The 13,923-nt window shown below is 33.2% G+C and overlaps 1 protein-coding gene across 1 annotated transcript; it reads left to right on the top strand.

Moving 5' to 3' along the window:
• The first annotated feature begins 1,291 nt into the window (after window positions 1–1,291).
• On the top strand, window positions 1,292–13,758 carry LOC100871784 (clotting factor G beta subunit). The gene is made up of 5 exons (XM_086912176.1): window positions 1,292–1,382; window positions 6,002–6,185; window positions 11,180–11,484; window positions 12,776–12,927; window positions 13,562–13,758. Exons 1-5 carry the CDS (start codon window positions 1,292–1,294, stop codon window positions 13,721–13,723), a joined length of 894 nt encoding a protein of 297 aa, XP_086768302.1. The 3' UTR covers window positions 13,724–13,758.
• The last annotated feature ends 165 nt before the right edge of the window (window positions 13,759–13,923 follow it).

The following is a 13,923-nucleotide window of genomic DNA, read 5'->3' on the forward strand; positions in this document are numbered from 1 at the left end:
TGTTTCGTTCTACAGCGAAACGTGCGCGGTCAACAGCTTCCATGTCCCCGATATATCCTGACCACCTGTCACAGTGATTATTCGTAGGCGCATAATCCGATTGCCGTTTGTCGGCGATAACAACGTCGTGGAGAACGTATGCGTGTACGAAATACGATTACCCGGTATGAACAGCTTTAATTTTGATGTGATTACGGTGAACATTAGGTCAAGATTATGTTGGAATTGTTTTGTTTGAATAGAAGCTGATAACAAAAATGTTCAACAAAAATAAATCAATCAAGGTAAAAAAAAAAAAAACAAAACAAACATATTTGAAAGTTTAAAAATTCCGATTCGAATTAATTATAGAGAAGATAAGAAAGATAATAAAGCGGTCAATGTTGATCGAAAGTTCATACATCTTGTTTTAAAACTAGTCTTGTTTTGAAACTAGTCTTGTTCCTTGAATTTTTTAAACACATTGTTGTTATTTATTTTTGCTACACGAGTTATTTATAAGATATCGTTAAAATTAATATGAAATATGTTCAACGCGCTTAAAATATATCTCTCTAATCATATATCAATAAACCTTGACTTACAATACAACGTGACCATCTTCCTTTTCTTATCTCACAAATTCTATGTAACGCAGTAAAAAAAATTTCCAGAAAAATGTTTCAATTATATACCATAAACCATTTATAACGATAATCATGTCGATAAAATGTCAGTAAGATATTTTCCACGCATTGCCATTAGGTTGGAAAAAAAATTTATCGTTCCAGCAAAATATTTGCAAAATATACGTACAAAAAATTGATATTCCCACGAAAAATTAATTCTCGAAAATATAAAGTATATATATATATATAAAATATACAGATAATAAAAGATGTAACACGATCATGGATCCTTGACGAATGACAAAATCATGGACTCGTGATCGATGCGTATCTGTCCTTTGGCCCTTGACCGAGAGCAATTGCCGAGAGGCACACGTCGCCGGGCGTATTAAGTGCGAAGAAATCACCTTGAAAATCACATCGGGGCCGGCTCGACTCCGCACTCGCATTATCATTGGGTTTCCGCCGCGGCAATCGTATCGATAGACGGTTGCTCGATGCTCGATCCTCGAGCGTCTGAAAGGCGGGTGACTGGGGGTGGTGGAAGGCGAGACAAAGAACGAAAGTGAAACGACGAGAAAGATGCAATCGTAACGAACTACGTATAAAGAAGGCCCGATAGTCAGACATGCGACATTTTTTCATTGTTCACCGACAAACGATCACCGAAACCGGAACAGACCATGGTATCGCGCCACGTTTCCGCCACGTTTCTCGTCTCTCTCGTATTTTTCGCCGCTTTTGTCAATTGTGTATCCAAGGAATATAATAATTGTGAGTAATTCACGTTTGTTGGTATGGTATTAAGAATTTTCTATTTTTTTCTTTTTTTTTTTTTTTTTTTTTTAGAATCTTTTTCTTTAGTTCAGGTTTATCGGTATTATTATTAAATTAATTCGAATAAATGGGGAGGATTGTATTGTATGCGATGGGGAAACGGAAGCAACAATTACGATCGTTACGATATTGGAATTTGTTTTGTCTTTGTTAATTCGAATTTCGATGTTGAAAATTGATATTAAATTATTATAATTAATTAAACGTCAAATCAATCCTATTCTATTTATTATGGGTTGAATATTTTCTGACTTGAAAAATATCATAACGATACATAATACGATGAAAAATATTTGATGGAAGAAAATATTAGAAGATATAAAAAAATTGACAACTTTTCCGATTGTAGATTTATATTAAAAAATGGAAATGAATAGGAAGTAAAGATGAATCGTTAATAATCGGCAAAAAATAGAGAATTAACGATCTATCGTATTAAATTTGAAAACTATCATTCGAAAATTATTTTCGAAAAAGGAAATAGGGATAGCAATCTATAAAAATAAATTCGTTGAAAAAAAAAAATTCAAACCAGACAAGAAAAAATCCATTTAAATCTATTTATTCGATTTCCGCTGTTAACATTTTTATCAGCCATATTTCAAAAGTATCGAGTTCAAAATATTCGAATCAAGTCCTTCGCAAATACGATTGATCTCATCGAGTTTGATACATCAAAAACAACCGCGTTCCGAAAATCCGTATCGATCCTACGATATTTATTAAACGTAACAATTTTACGCGACATTAGCCCCCGTCGATAACCTATGCGTGAACGAAGGGGCAGAACAGCGTAAATTGCAGTTACGCGAAATGACAGGCTTAACATTGGATTTTCAGAGTCATTCATTACCGAATGAATGCAGCGATGCACTTGCGCCATACCAGCCAGTCACGCGCGATTGCTTCTTAAAACGAATTGAATCTAATTTAAATCCATTCACCTTGAAATATTGACGCCACCAATCTCTTTAGAAAAAGCGGATTTTCATAATCTCGAACGTTAATAATCGAGATATCACATTGAACGATTGAAATTATTTACAGAAACTGATCAAACGATTAATTTCTCTCTCCTTAATAAACAATTCTTATAGAAATCGCAACGGCTTCGATCTTTTATTCAAAATTGCATAAAATTTTATTTATCACGATTCCAATTCGATGTGATATATTCAATTTCTCGTACAATGTATGAAGAGATTTTTTTTTTTTTTCACATTACTGATATCCCAAAGTATCAGAAAACCGGGCGTTGTACGCGGAAATTTTTCGCTGTACGCGGAAGGCTAGAATAGAAAAATGAGCGTATAACCTAGTCGAAGGCCGACGGAATTAGGCAACGTATGGCCTCGACGAGCTCGATGACTCGAAAATTTTGACAGAGCAACGTATCTAGTACGACCATTCGCATTTGGTGAGGTTCTTAACCCGATGAAGGTTATGGTCGCACAATGCCGCTAGAAATTTAATTGTCGCGCGAAGCCTCAATTTTCAAATTTATCGCAATACTCTCTGTGTCAAGCTTATGCACTCGATGCTCACCATCGAGGACAAATTAATGGGTCGCGCGCAACAGAAAGGTAATCACGTTAACGGGGAACACGCGTAATTAGCGATAAAATTAGAGAAACGAAAGTCCATTGATTTTTAACTCGAGCGACGCTTTAATTGTCGTGAATAATTATAAGTGACGCGAAATCGCGATCCATCATCTTGAGATCTTTTGCCGAAATCAATTTTGAAAGATCGGAGATGGTAATTAGAAGACGCGTGTGATTAATGAGCTCCGTGTCGCTTTAATCGCGAGATGTCGAGTTGAAAATTGCTCTTTCTCAACAACGTTCAATTCTTGTCTCATCAATATGAAAGATCAATTTCCATTGATAGATATATAATCGCGAATAGATGAAGCAACGTATGAAAAATTTGAGTACAAGATAATTATGAAGAAGTTTTATTAAAAAAAAAAAAAAAAAAAAAGGTTTAAAAAATTTTATCTCACGTACAAATAAGCGGAATATCTATGCCCTTAAAGCTTAAACCACCTGTTTTAGATAGATTTTCGAGAGATAAAACGTTGAAATTCGATTTCATACCGAAGTGATCCATTACGAAGTAACTCATTCATCGTAACTTTCATGATTTGAAATTCCAGGGATTCTCCTGGTACGCGGATCGGAAATATTATTAACGAAATATTTCCATTGCGATTACGTAAATCATTTTCATAACCGTCAGGTTATAATGTCGACCCGTATCGAGTGGCAAGATAAATTAATTATCAAGATAAATTGCCATCGATCTAGACAACCTCAATTAATCCTTTGCATTCCCATATCTCATGCGACGCGACATTCATGTTTTGTACTACTGAATTTCGCGCTCAACCAAGCAACGCGATCCAGAGATTCCCATGAAAATTACACGAACTACACGATAAAAGTATTCCAAACGATTAAAATATCGAGTGACAGGTTATAATCGATCTTTTAAATCGTTTTGTTAAATCTTTCTCTCTCTCTTTTTTTTTTTTTTTTTGATTTTTTTTCTTCTTTCTATAAAATCCATTTTAATCCGTATTATGATCCATATTATTTTCTTCGTATCCTTCTATACGCTCTGATTCTGAATTAATACCCTGTTATACGATAATATAATGTTCCCCTAGATATGACGCACGATATTCTCTTAATCAACCCTATTCGTCGAGTCCATATCGCGCAATTAACAAGAGAATGCCTGTCAAACTCACTCCAACCCGCTCAAAACACATCGGCAACAGTTTAAATCAGCATGAAACCACTGAAAAGGGAAACCGAGGGAGGGGGGAAAAAACGAGGCAAAGCAAAGCGAAAAGGGTTCCCTTTCTTCCCACCGTGTCGATTCAGGCTCTTCCAGCCGTTAAAATAACCCCATCCGCTGCCACCTGCAGCCGTCAGAATCCGCACAAAAGACTCGAAAAAGAATCTCCAACCTGCCCGTCCCGAGAATCGTTCGTTGTGTAGGGAGGGGGGGAAAAAAGGCTTAGTCCAAACTGTGAGCGAAATCAACGAGGAGGAGGAGAAGGAGGAGGGAAGGGTGGGTAAACGAGGCAGAGAAGGGAAGTCGCCGATGGCTCGACGAAAGCATCAGCATATTATCATGACCATGTTCGACCTGCTTTTGACATATCTATTACGCGTTTCCGAATAGAGGTGACTTCGAATTCTATGCCTGTTCCGTGCCCATCCTCCCTTCCCCCCTCCCTCAATGGCCGTATCCCTTCGCTCTCTGTCTTCTTCCCGCAGTTTCGGGGTCCGGGGGAAGAGAAGAGATACCGGAGGGCGGAAATGGAGAAAGGGGTTGGAAACTGCAGGGTCGAAGGGAGCCCCCCCCCCTCTTCCCCGAAACCCCAGAGTGGGTGGGATCGGTGGTGCAGACGTAGAGGTCCAATTAATCAGCCGAGGCGTGAAACGAGAGGGGAAACGTGAAAGGGAGGGAGTGATTCGGTGGAGGGTCAGAGGGATGTCGCAGGGATTGCGGTGACAGATCCGCCGTATCTATCCCTATCTGCTCGGGGCATTAAATTCGCGCGATGCCAGTACCGGTGCCGTCAGCGGCTGGTTCCTCTTGAATCGGTTAACATTCCATTGTATGCGTTGCTTCAGCTTTCAATTAAACGGTTGCACATCATCAGTTGGACGCGTCTCGTCCGCGGTTTTAATTTCAATCCTCCGATCCGTATCCTAGAAAAAAGAAGAATTGTAGATTTAGTCGAGGAAAAGATCGATGGAAGATCAATCGAATATATTTTGTAGTTGGTGTTATATGGAAGTAGGAAGAGGTTCAAAAAGAATGTAAATTTGGTTCCATTCCATTTATGAAACTTTGATTATAAAATTTCATTACGATTCAAACGATTTGCTATGATCGTGCAGTGATCCAATCGATTCCTCTTTTTTTGTTCTCTCTGCATATCGTGAACGTTCCATTTTCCGTAGGAGAAATAACTGAAACAGAATTTTGTTCGGTGTTAATGAAATACGCCGGGTGATTATTTTTGATAAAAGTTAAAATGAACTTTGTGTCGGCGCTCGATTAATGAAAAAAAAAAAATGGAGGGGGTGTTCTTCGGTCGCTGCAACTTTTTGAAACCATTTTCCCTTTAATTGTAAATTGTTCTCGTAATTTCACTTAATTGCAACGAAGATGAGGTCTAGACTTTTTAATTCTTTTCTAATTTCGCGAATTATACGCACTCGAATGCAAAATAGAAAGGTGAAACGATTAAAACAATTTCACCGTTAAAAATATAAAAACGTTTTAATTTTCTCAATTTATTTGACTTTTAAAAAATATTTCAGAATATTTCAGAAGATGAACGATTATCATTCCTAATAATTTATTATTTTTTAGTTTTAAAAAAAATTTAGATAAACAAAATCTCCGCATTATCATTTTCCATATTATAAAATATTTCGGTTTCTCTTTCTTTCTTTTCTTTTTCTTTTGCAATCAATTACAGTTGTTTCTTATCAGATGTTAACGAAAAAATGCAATGCTTGCAATAACAGTCGCTGATGTCCCTTGCGGCCAAGGAAATATTGGTATACGCACGGCAAGACTAGTCGGGGGACAAAATGCGATACCGCACGAGTTTCCTTGGATGGTGAGCATCAGCAGAAAAGGAGGACACTTTTGCGGTGGTACAATACTTAATTCAAAATACGTTCTGACTGCGGCCCATTGCCTATGTTCGTAAGTAAATTTCATGTATATTCTCTATATTACACACAATTGCGCGATTTTACTAATTAACTAGCATTTTAATAAATATTCCATATATTCTGTTTAATATTTAGATAATAATTAATTATGGAAATTATAGAATAATATACAAGGTATAAACGGTTTTGGAAATCATGTCTGTAATTGATTAAAATACACGACTTCGATTTATAGATGGAATAAATACACGATGCATTTGAATATGTTGTTTTATTGTTTGTTGTTACAAATGTTTATTTGTTTTAAAACGATCATTCATTTAGAAACATATATGAAAAAAAGATTCGTTGTTGTATCTAAATATCGTACCAAGTCTATATTATTGTGTATGTAAGCGAACAAATTTTGCAATATGTACAGAGATATAGGTACAGTGTTGAAATGAAATGAATTTTTATACAACAAAATCTCGATATGAATTGGATAAAAAATTGGATAAAAAATTGTTTCAAAATTTTACATAGCAGAACCTTTGAAATTTCCAAACGTTAAAAAATATTTTATAATAAAAAAAAAAAATACTAAAAAAAAAACGAAATATCATCGATGATTATTCAAATAGAAATTCTATCCTGTTCAAGCATCGAATCTGTTTAAAAGAGTTACTCTGTTATTGTCCAATATCCAACCAACTACTATCCAAACATCTTGAATATTTTCACGATATTATACTTTAATTTTATTTATAAATTCAAAATAAATCGGATCGATTCGGGAACTTGTTTCGTCGACAGTTCGCGAAAAATATCGAAAAAAGGAGCACCTAAATTTCAAAGTATTACAATATCGATCGAATGGATAGTTTATACCTCCATTCTTTGCAATAATGCTGGTATACGCAGTGTTCGCGTAATCAATATGCAGGTTGCCATCGAAAATATTCATGGCAGAAAAACGACTGTTTCTTCATGGAAAGCTGCCCATTGTTCTCTGTAATCGAATCTACGAGCGCGACACGAGAGAGAGAGAGAGAGAGAGAGAGAGGGGGAGATCTTATCGCGGAACGATATTCACAATGGCCCTCTCTGTGCCAAAATTTTCTACCGTTTTCAGTATCGCTGCTAAAATGTCAGCGAAACGCGAATAACCAATCTTGTCCAACAAACCGTGGCTGTAATTATTCTGATCCGATCTCGACGATTCGATAGCCGCATGATTAAATCTCATATACTGAAAACATATTCATTTTTCGGCATACAAATATTTTATTACAAATCGTATTTATGGTGAACATTACGAATTTTTTAATGCGCAAGTTTGATAGATTCGTAATTCTTTTTCTTTAAATTTTAAGAAATAATCATCGAAAATTAAGAATCATGGAATATCAACGAATTGGATCAATAATAATTGGAACGTTTTGAAAATGATTATGAAAATATTTAAATGATAGAAATTTGTATCGTTTATACCTTTTTCGCGTGCAATGTATCGTATAAAGTGATAAATATATTAACATTTTTCCGAGCGCGAAATGAGGGAAATTGGGTGAGGAACATGGTCGAGAAAATATCACTTTAAAGTTCGACCCGAGTGGTTCAATTTTTTAAGAACGGGGCTGCCTCAAAAAGCTTTGCAAGTGACTGCGTCATAATCCACTTAATCCATCCGTGCAATCTATGCGAATCTGTGCCGGATTTAAAAACGTAGAAATCCGCGTGTTGCGCGGCACGGCGATTACGGTCCGTAGTTTGCAAAAATCATCACGCTCTGCGAAAGGATAAAAAGTTTAATGCGCGCCTCTGTAGAAATTACGTAACGTGTAAAAAAAAAAAAAAAAAAAGAAAGAAAGAAAGAATGAAAAAAAGAAAGAAAGAAGGGAAGAGGAAAAAGAGAAAAAAAATGGAGAGGGAATACTACGAAATTCCAGCGTTACACTACACCTATTTTTATCATGTCACTTTCACGTAAAATATTTTCCGTAGAAAATGGAATTACGGAATCAAGTATGATGACGAAAAATAAAATCGGACGAATTATAGATAAAAAGCGGAAGGAATTTTCTATTTGCCGTATATTATATACATTTGTACACGTAAATAATACGCATATATGGCGGAATATTGAACATCGTTAGCAGGACAAACGCATTTCTCTGACTTGCTGTCTGGCTTTGTGATTATCGAACGACCGGATAAACGGCCAATCACTTCGTTAAAATTATATAAAACGACGAGACCGTATGCCATTCACGGATATCCTGTCGTTCCCTGCGGTCGTATACATATACACACACGGGACACGATATCGATGTTAATTGGAGCGACGATTACATTTTAAATGAAACCTCGAGCGTATTTTTCCGGCGAATGAGCAAGTCGAATGGAAAGGCAAAGAGCATTGTGTCAAGTTAAAAACTGCTGTGCCGCTATTTGCCCGCGTAAACATTGTCGCCAAATAGAGTCAAGAGGCGGCCTTTTATTAAATGCCAGGTGAAAAAGGTTCTGTCCAACTGAGGGGGGGGGGGAGGGGAGGAGTATATCTGTGCGGATGCGCGAATCAATCCTGCAACGTCGTATAACGTGGTATTTTTATCATTTATACAAACGATTAATAAGATACGATCAAGGAAAATAATAACGTAACAAAAAAGTGTATCGACGAGTACGGTTCTACGATTCTTGTCGAACATTTAACCGATTGATTGACAAGTGAAATTATTTATACGATCGATCGAATCGTTCGCGTTATTAACAACGACCCTTTGCCGTACTCACGGAATTGTCTGCAATTAATTATGCAATAGGTTATCAATGATACACCGTATCGGCTCTTCGGCGAATAGAATTTATTTGGCCTACATTTTGCGAATTATCATTCTTGCAGAAAATTTCGCATTTCGATGAGAATTTATTCATAAAATTTGAAATATCTCTGTGAAAAAAATATAAAAATAATGACGTATTGCTTGGAAAATAATCGTATAAATATCGATTATAAACACCGATATTAAACGATATAACATAATTTCAAGAATTTAATATTAAAAACTATCATCACTTATGTTAAAAAGTGAAAAAGAGAGAAGAAATGTGTCAGTGATTTCAATTTAAAAACAATTTCCACGCTTTTCATTTTAAGAGAATTACATTCGAAGCATCGTAATAGGATCCTGGAAACTCTTCCTATCACCAGATAAAATCGAGAGGGGATTTCGAAAATATTCGTAATTTTTTTTTCTCACGGATACAACGGAGATTTATGTGGAACAGTGTCCATGCAGGTGTAATTAAACGTCGAGACAGTGGCGTTGCACGATGAAACGTGTAGGCGCTCTCTGTCTTTGTCGAGTATGTAACAGAAACAGAGAGATAGATAGAGAGATAGAGAAGTGGGAGAGAGGAAGAGTGAGAGAGGGATGATAGAGGAAGGGGAGTTGAAGCTGGACAGGGTGGCCATAGAGAGAATCCAACGGAGCTTCGGCGTTGTAAACCATGATTGCGTGTAGATTACAGACCACTCGGTAATTGCTAGCAGCCATGCAAAACGCATGACAAAATGTTGCCAGCTAGCGCGAGATCGTGAAAATATATCCGACTCCAACCATTGTCCACATTTTCTTTATCGTTCACGGAAACAGTCGAAATAAATTTCGTTAATGTGGTTCTACGCGCGAAAGAAAATTATTCGTTAAGTTATTACGAAAAAAAAAATAGAAATAAAAATAAAAGAAAAATGTGAAAGAATTACAGATACACTGTGATATAATAAAATAAAAATCCACTTATCGCTATTATATTTGGAATGTTTGGATGATTAATAAGAACTCGGATAAAATTTTAAAAAATAAATGATAGATTTCAATTATTAACGAAATGGAAATGATTGAAATTAAATTCACCGTAAAACAGATAACAAACCTCGTCATATAAAAGAGTTTATAAGCAAATTAACGGTTCGATTAACGACCGAGTACTCAGTTAAAAAGGCCATTCCCCTAGTAGTGCGATCCAACATTTAGCCGACGGTGTATTTTAATTGGAAGAGGGCACGATGATGATAAGGGTAGGAAATAACTACGATGATGCATCCGTGCTAAATTGTATAATCCACAATGGAATAATGGAATTGCCTCAACAAAGATAGAAAGATCCAAGGAGGGAATATCTTTGCAAGAAAAGACGAATCTTGAAACTTGGAAACAATTCGAATATGATTGTATATCATCGAAAAAAAATCGAGCGATATCACGAAGAAGAAATTGGGACAGATTTCCTTTCCATTATCGTTTATAACGGATGAAATAAAAACCGAGAAAATTTCGTTAATTGGGAAATCGTATCGACTTTTAATAACTAATTAACTAAATATTACGAAAATAAACATTGAAATATTAATATCTATACGTTGTTATAAAAATAAAAAGTTCTCTTTAAATAATTATAAATATCTAAATAATTACAGATAAAAATATAAATTGCGTGTTATTTCGTTACTTTAGAAACATTAAGGGATAAAAGAAATAGAAAAAACATAGATGGAAAAAATAAAATGGAAAATATGTGAACTATATTTATATCTCTTTTTTCTGAATTTTCTTAACTTTCACGATGATTGTCGATTTATTATTGGATCTTGATTCCTAGAAACAACCAGAATACCGAGCTATTCGTCCTACTTGACCTATATATATTTGTAATGCATATAATGTGGAAATTATGACTTGTATGTTTTTCAAAAAAAAGTTGCTGCAAAACATAAGAATATACAAAATGCAAGTTTAAGGAAATAACTTTTGTTACATATTTTTTTTCACAAAGAGATAGAAATGAAACTGCATTTTAAAAAGCATAAAAAAAATAATAATACAATAATTGTTAATAATTATTTCGTTTATCTTTGTTAATTATTATTTTCTCGTATCTTAAATTGTAACGAAATCTAATATTTTTTACCAAAAATAATTCCTCTAAACAATTTAATTTAATAGATAAAAAAAATTTTTTTTCTTTTCTTCAACTCAGAGCCACTTCTGTAATTCCGATTGGTCAATTACGGATCAGTCTTGGCGAGTATAATCTAAAAGGACCGGAAGTTCCAGAATCGAAAGAAGAAAGAGTAGTGAACGCTATTCTGCACCCTGATCATAAGTGCGGAAAATACATGGACGATATCGCCCTTCTAGAACTTGCAAGGCCGATTATTTGGTCGGATAGCGTGAAACCTGCTTGTTTACCTGTGGCCACAGGAAAACCAGGGTATAGCGCCTTCAACGGAGAACTCGCCAAGGCTGCTGGATGGGGGTGGTTCGGCGAAGACAGGTCCAAATGTAAGTAAATAATTCCATTTCATCCCCCACATCTTTCCTTTTACTCGGTAATTCGCTCGAGAAGAATTCAAGAAACCAAGAGTTATTATTGATATTAATTACTTGACATTTCATCAAATTAATGGGACAATATAAAATGAATCGCAATTTGGCGAGGAAATCGGTAGTTCTACTAGAATATTTTGAAACAAATTTCAAAGCAAATAATTTATTGATGTACGAAGTACAAATAATAAAAAGAAAATCAATTAGCTTGTGATAATGATATTGTAAAAAATGTATAAGTTGTATTGAAAAATTTTCTATTAAATTCGAGTAACTCTATTAAATTCGAGAAACAAGAATTCTATTAAATTCCATTAATTCTTATTATTCTAATAAAAATTTCTATTTACTGTCCTGAATTAAAGAGATTAACAATAAGATCAGATTAAACTTCGAGCAAAAACTGCTTATAGTAAAATTAAATTTTTATTCAATTTGAATGTTTCCGCATTAACAATAATTCAATAAAACAAAAAGTTTTTTAAATGAGAAGAATATATCGTCAATGATATTTTCATTGGTATTAAATTTTTTGGGATATATAAAATAAATATATAATGAATATAATTTATTTTAATTTTTAGTTTTATTTAATTTTAGTTTTATTTAATTTTTTCCTATATAATATAATGTGAATTATCTTTTAATAAAGTTTAATTTTAGTAGTTATAATTAATTTATTTAATTATTTAAATTTAATTTTTAAAATTTTAACATAATAAAATTATCAAGAAAATTATTGTAATTATTATTAAATTTTATTTATTTTTTATTACTATTTACTATTAAATAATCTATTGAAATAAGATTTTATTATACATATATAATTTTGATTCAAATTCAAAAAAATTTTCTACTTTGATTGATTTAATCATTATAAATAATCATTTCTGTATATTAAAATTTTAAAATATGTATTTTTTAAAATATCTTTTAATATATCCTTTCTCATCTATGAATATATATATATATATATATACACACACATATGAATCGTTCTTCAAATACAATATTGTGATTTATTCCATATATATTGTGATCTCTGTGACTTTTTTTCTAACAAATAGTTAAAATAATGATTAAAATAATAAATAATTAATTTTATGATATTATCCCAAATATTAAAAAATTATGAATCAAAAAATTATAAGTTATTTCTTTTTCTCAAAATTGATAAATATGTCCAAGATTAAAATTTATTTAAAATAATTACTTTATGATCAAATATTTCTATTTGATTTTATAGATAAACGTGCAGACATATTACAAAAAGTGGAAGTACGCGTGATCGAGAACAATATATGTCGTGAATGGTATGCCAGTCAAGGAAAATCAACCCGTGTAGAATCAAAGCAAATGTGTGCCGGCCATGAAGAAGGTGGTCGCGATTCTTGTTGGGTAAGTAAAATCTTCTCGTATCGTTTATCTAACTTATTTATACGTTTCACAAACATTTCTGTTCTTTTTTTCTATTAATCTTCTTTTCATTGATGCGGAACTAGTTTAACATATATTGTTCATTCGCATACAAAATTCATACCCTATTTCGATAAATATCCGGTTGCTTTGATGAGAAAACGCAGATTGAATTAACAACCAGAGATTAAATTTTTGGTCTTCGAACCGAATCATTCGACCACAAAATATTCAATAGAATGGCAAAAAAAAATTGATGAAGGATTAAAAATCTATCAAAAAATATGTTGATAAAATATTGCAGTTGATAAAATATGTTGATAAAATTTGCTATAATGTAATCATTAGAATTGACAATTGTGGAATATTCCATTCGATATATTTTATCACAAATTTATGATTTTATTCTCGAATCACTTGACGATTATTTTTTACTTTGAACAGTTTTGCATTGTTTTATTTGTTTCATTTCTATATATATTTTATATATTTTATGAAAAGTAAATCTGATAAAAATTAAAAAAATATAAGTAATATCAATTGTAACTTTTTAAAACTTTTATAAAAATTTTTATAAAAATATCAACATAATTGCATATCTGGTATTTTTTTTTAGGGCGATAGTGGTGGACCACTGATGATTGCAAGTCATCTTAATGGTAATGTAATGGTTGTAGGAATAGTTTCATCCGGAGTAGGATGTGCACGGCCACGACTTCCGGGCGTGTATACTCGAGTTTCAGAATATATATCTTGGATTACACAACATGTCTTATGATGAAATAAAATCTAAAATTTTGATATTTCATTTATTTTAATACTTTTCAAAAGGTTCATTTCACTTCATAAAATTTGAATTTATATAAATTTCGAGAAAAAATTTTTTTTATAAATATATTTAAAAAATCATAAGAAAGAATTATAGGTCTAATGACAAAATTTTTTTTTCTTTTTTTGTGAAAAATTTTAAAAACATAA

The sequence above is a fragment of the Apis florea genome, unplaced genomic scaffold, assembly GCF_048593485.1.
Source record: "Apis florea isolate Af1SG1 unplaced genomic scaffold, ASM4859348v1 contig_3367_pilon, whole genome shotgun sequence".
NCBI lineage: Eukaryota > Metazoa > Arthropoda > Insecta > Hymenoptera > Apidae > Apis > Apis florea.

Bases quoted from the DNA above. Each gene is read 5' to 3' on its own strand.
- LOC100871784 (XM_086912176.1), top strand. From the start codon at position 1,292: ATGGTATCGCGCCACGTTTCCGCCACGTTTCTCGTCTCTCTCGTATTT. The intron at 1,383-6,001 runs GTGAGTAATTCA...TTGCAATAACAG, and splicing joins ATCCAAGGAATATAATAATT to TCGCTGATGTCCCTTGCGGC. The intron at 12,928-13,561 runs GTAAGTAAAATC...ATTTTTTTTTAG, and splicing joins GTGGTCGCGATTCTTGTTGG to GGCGATAGTGGTGGACCACT.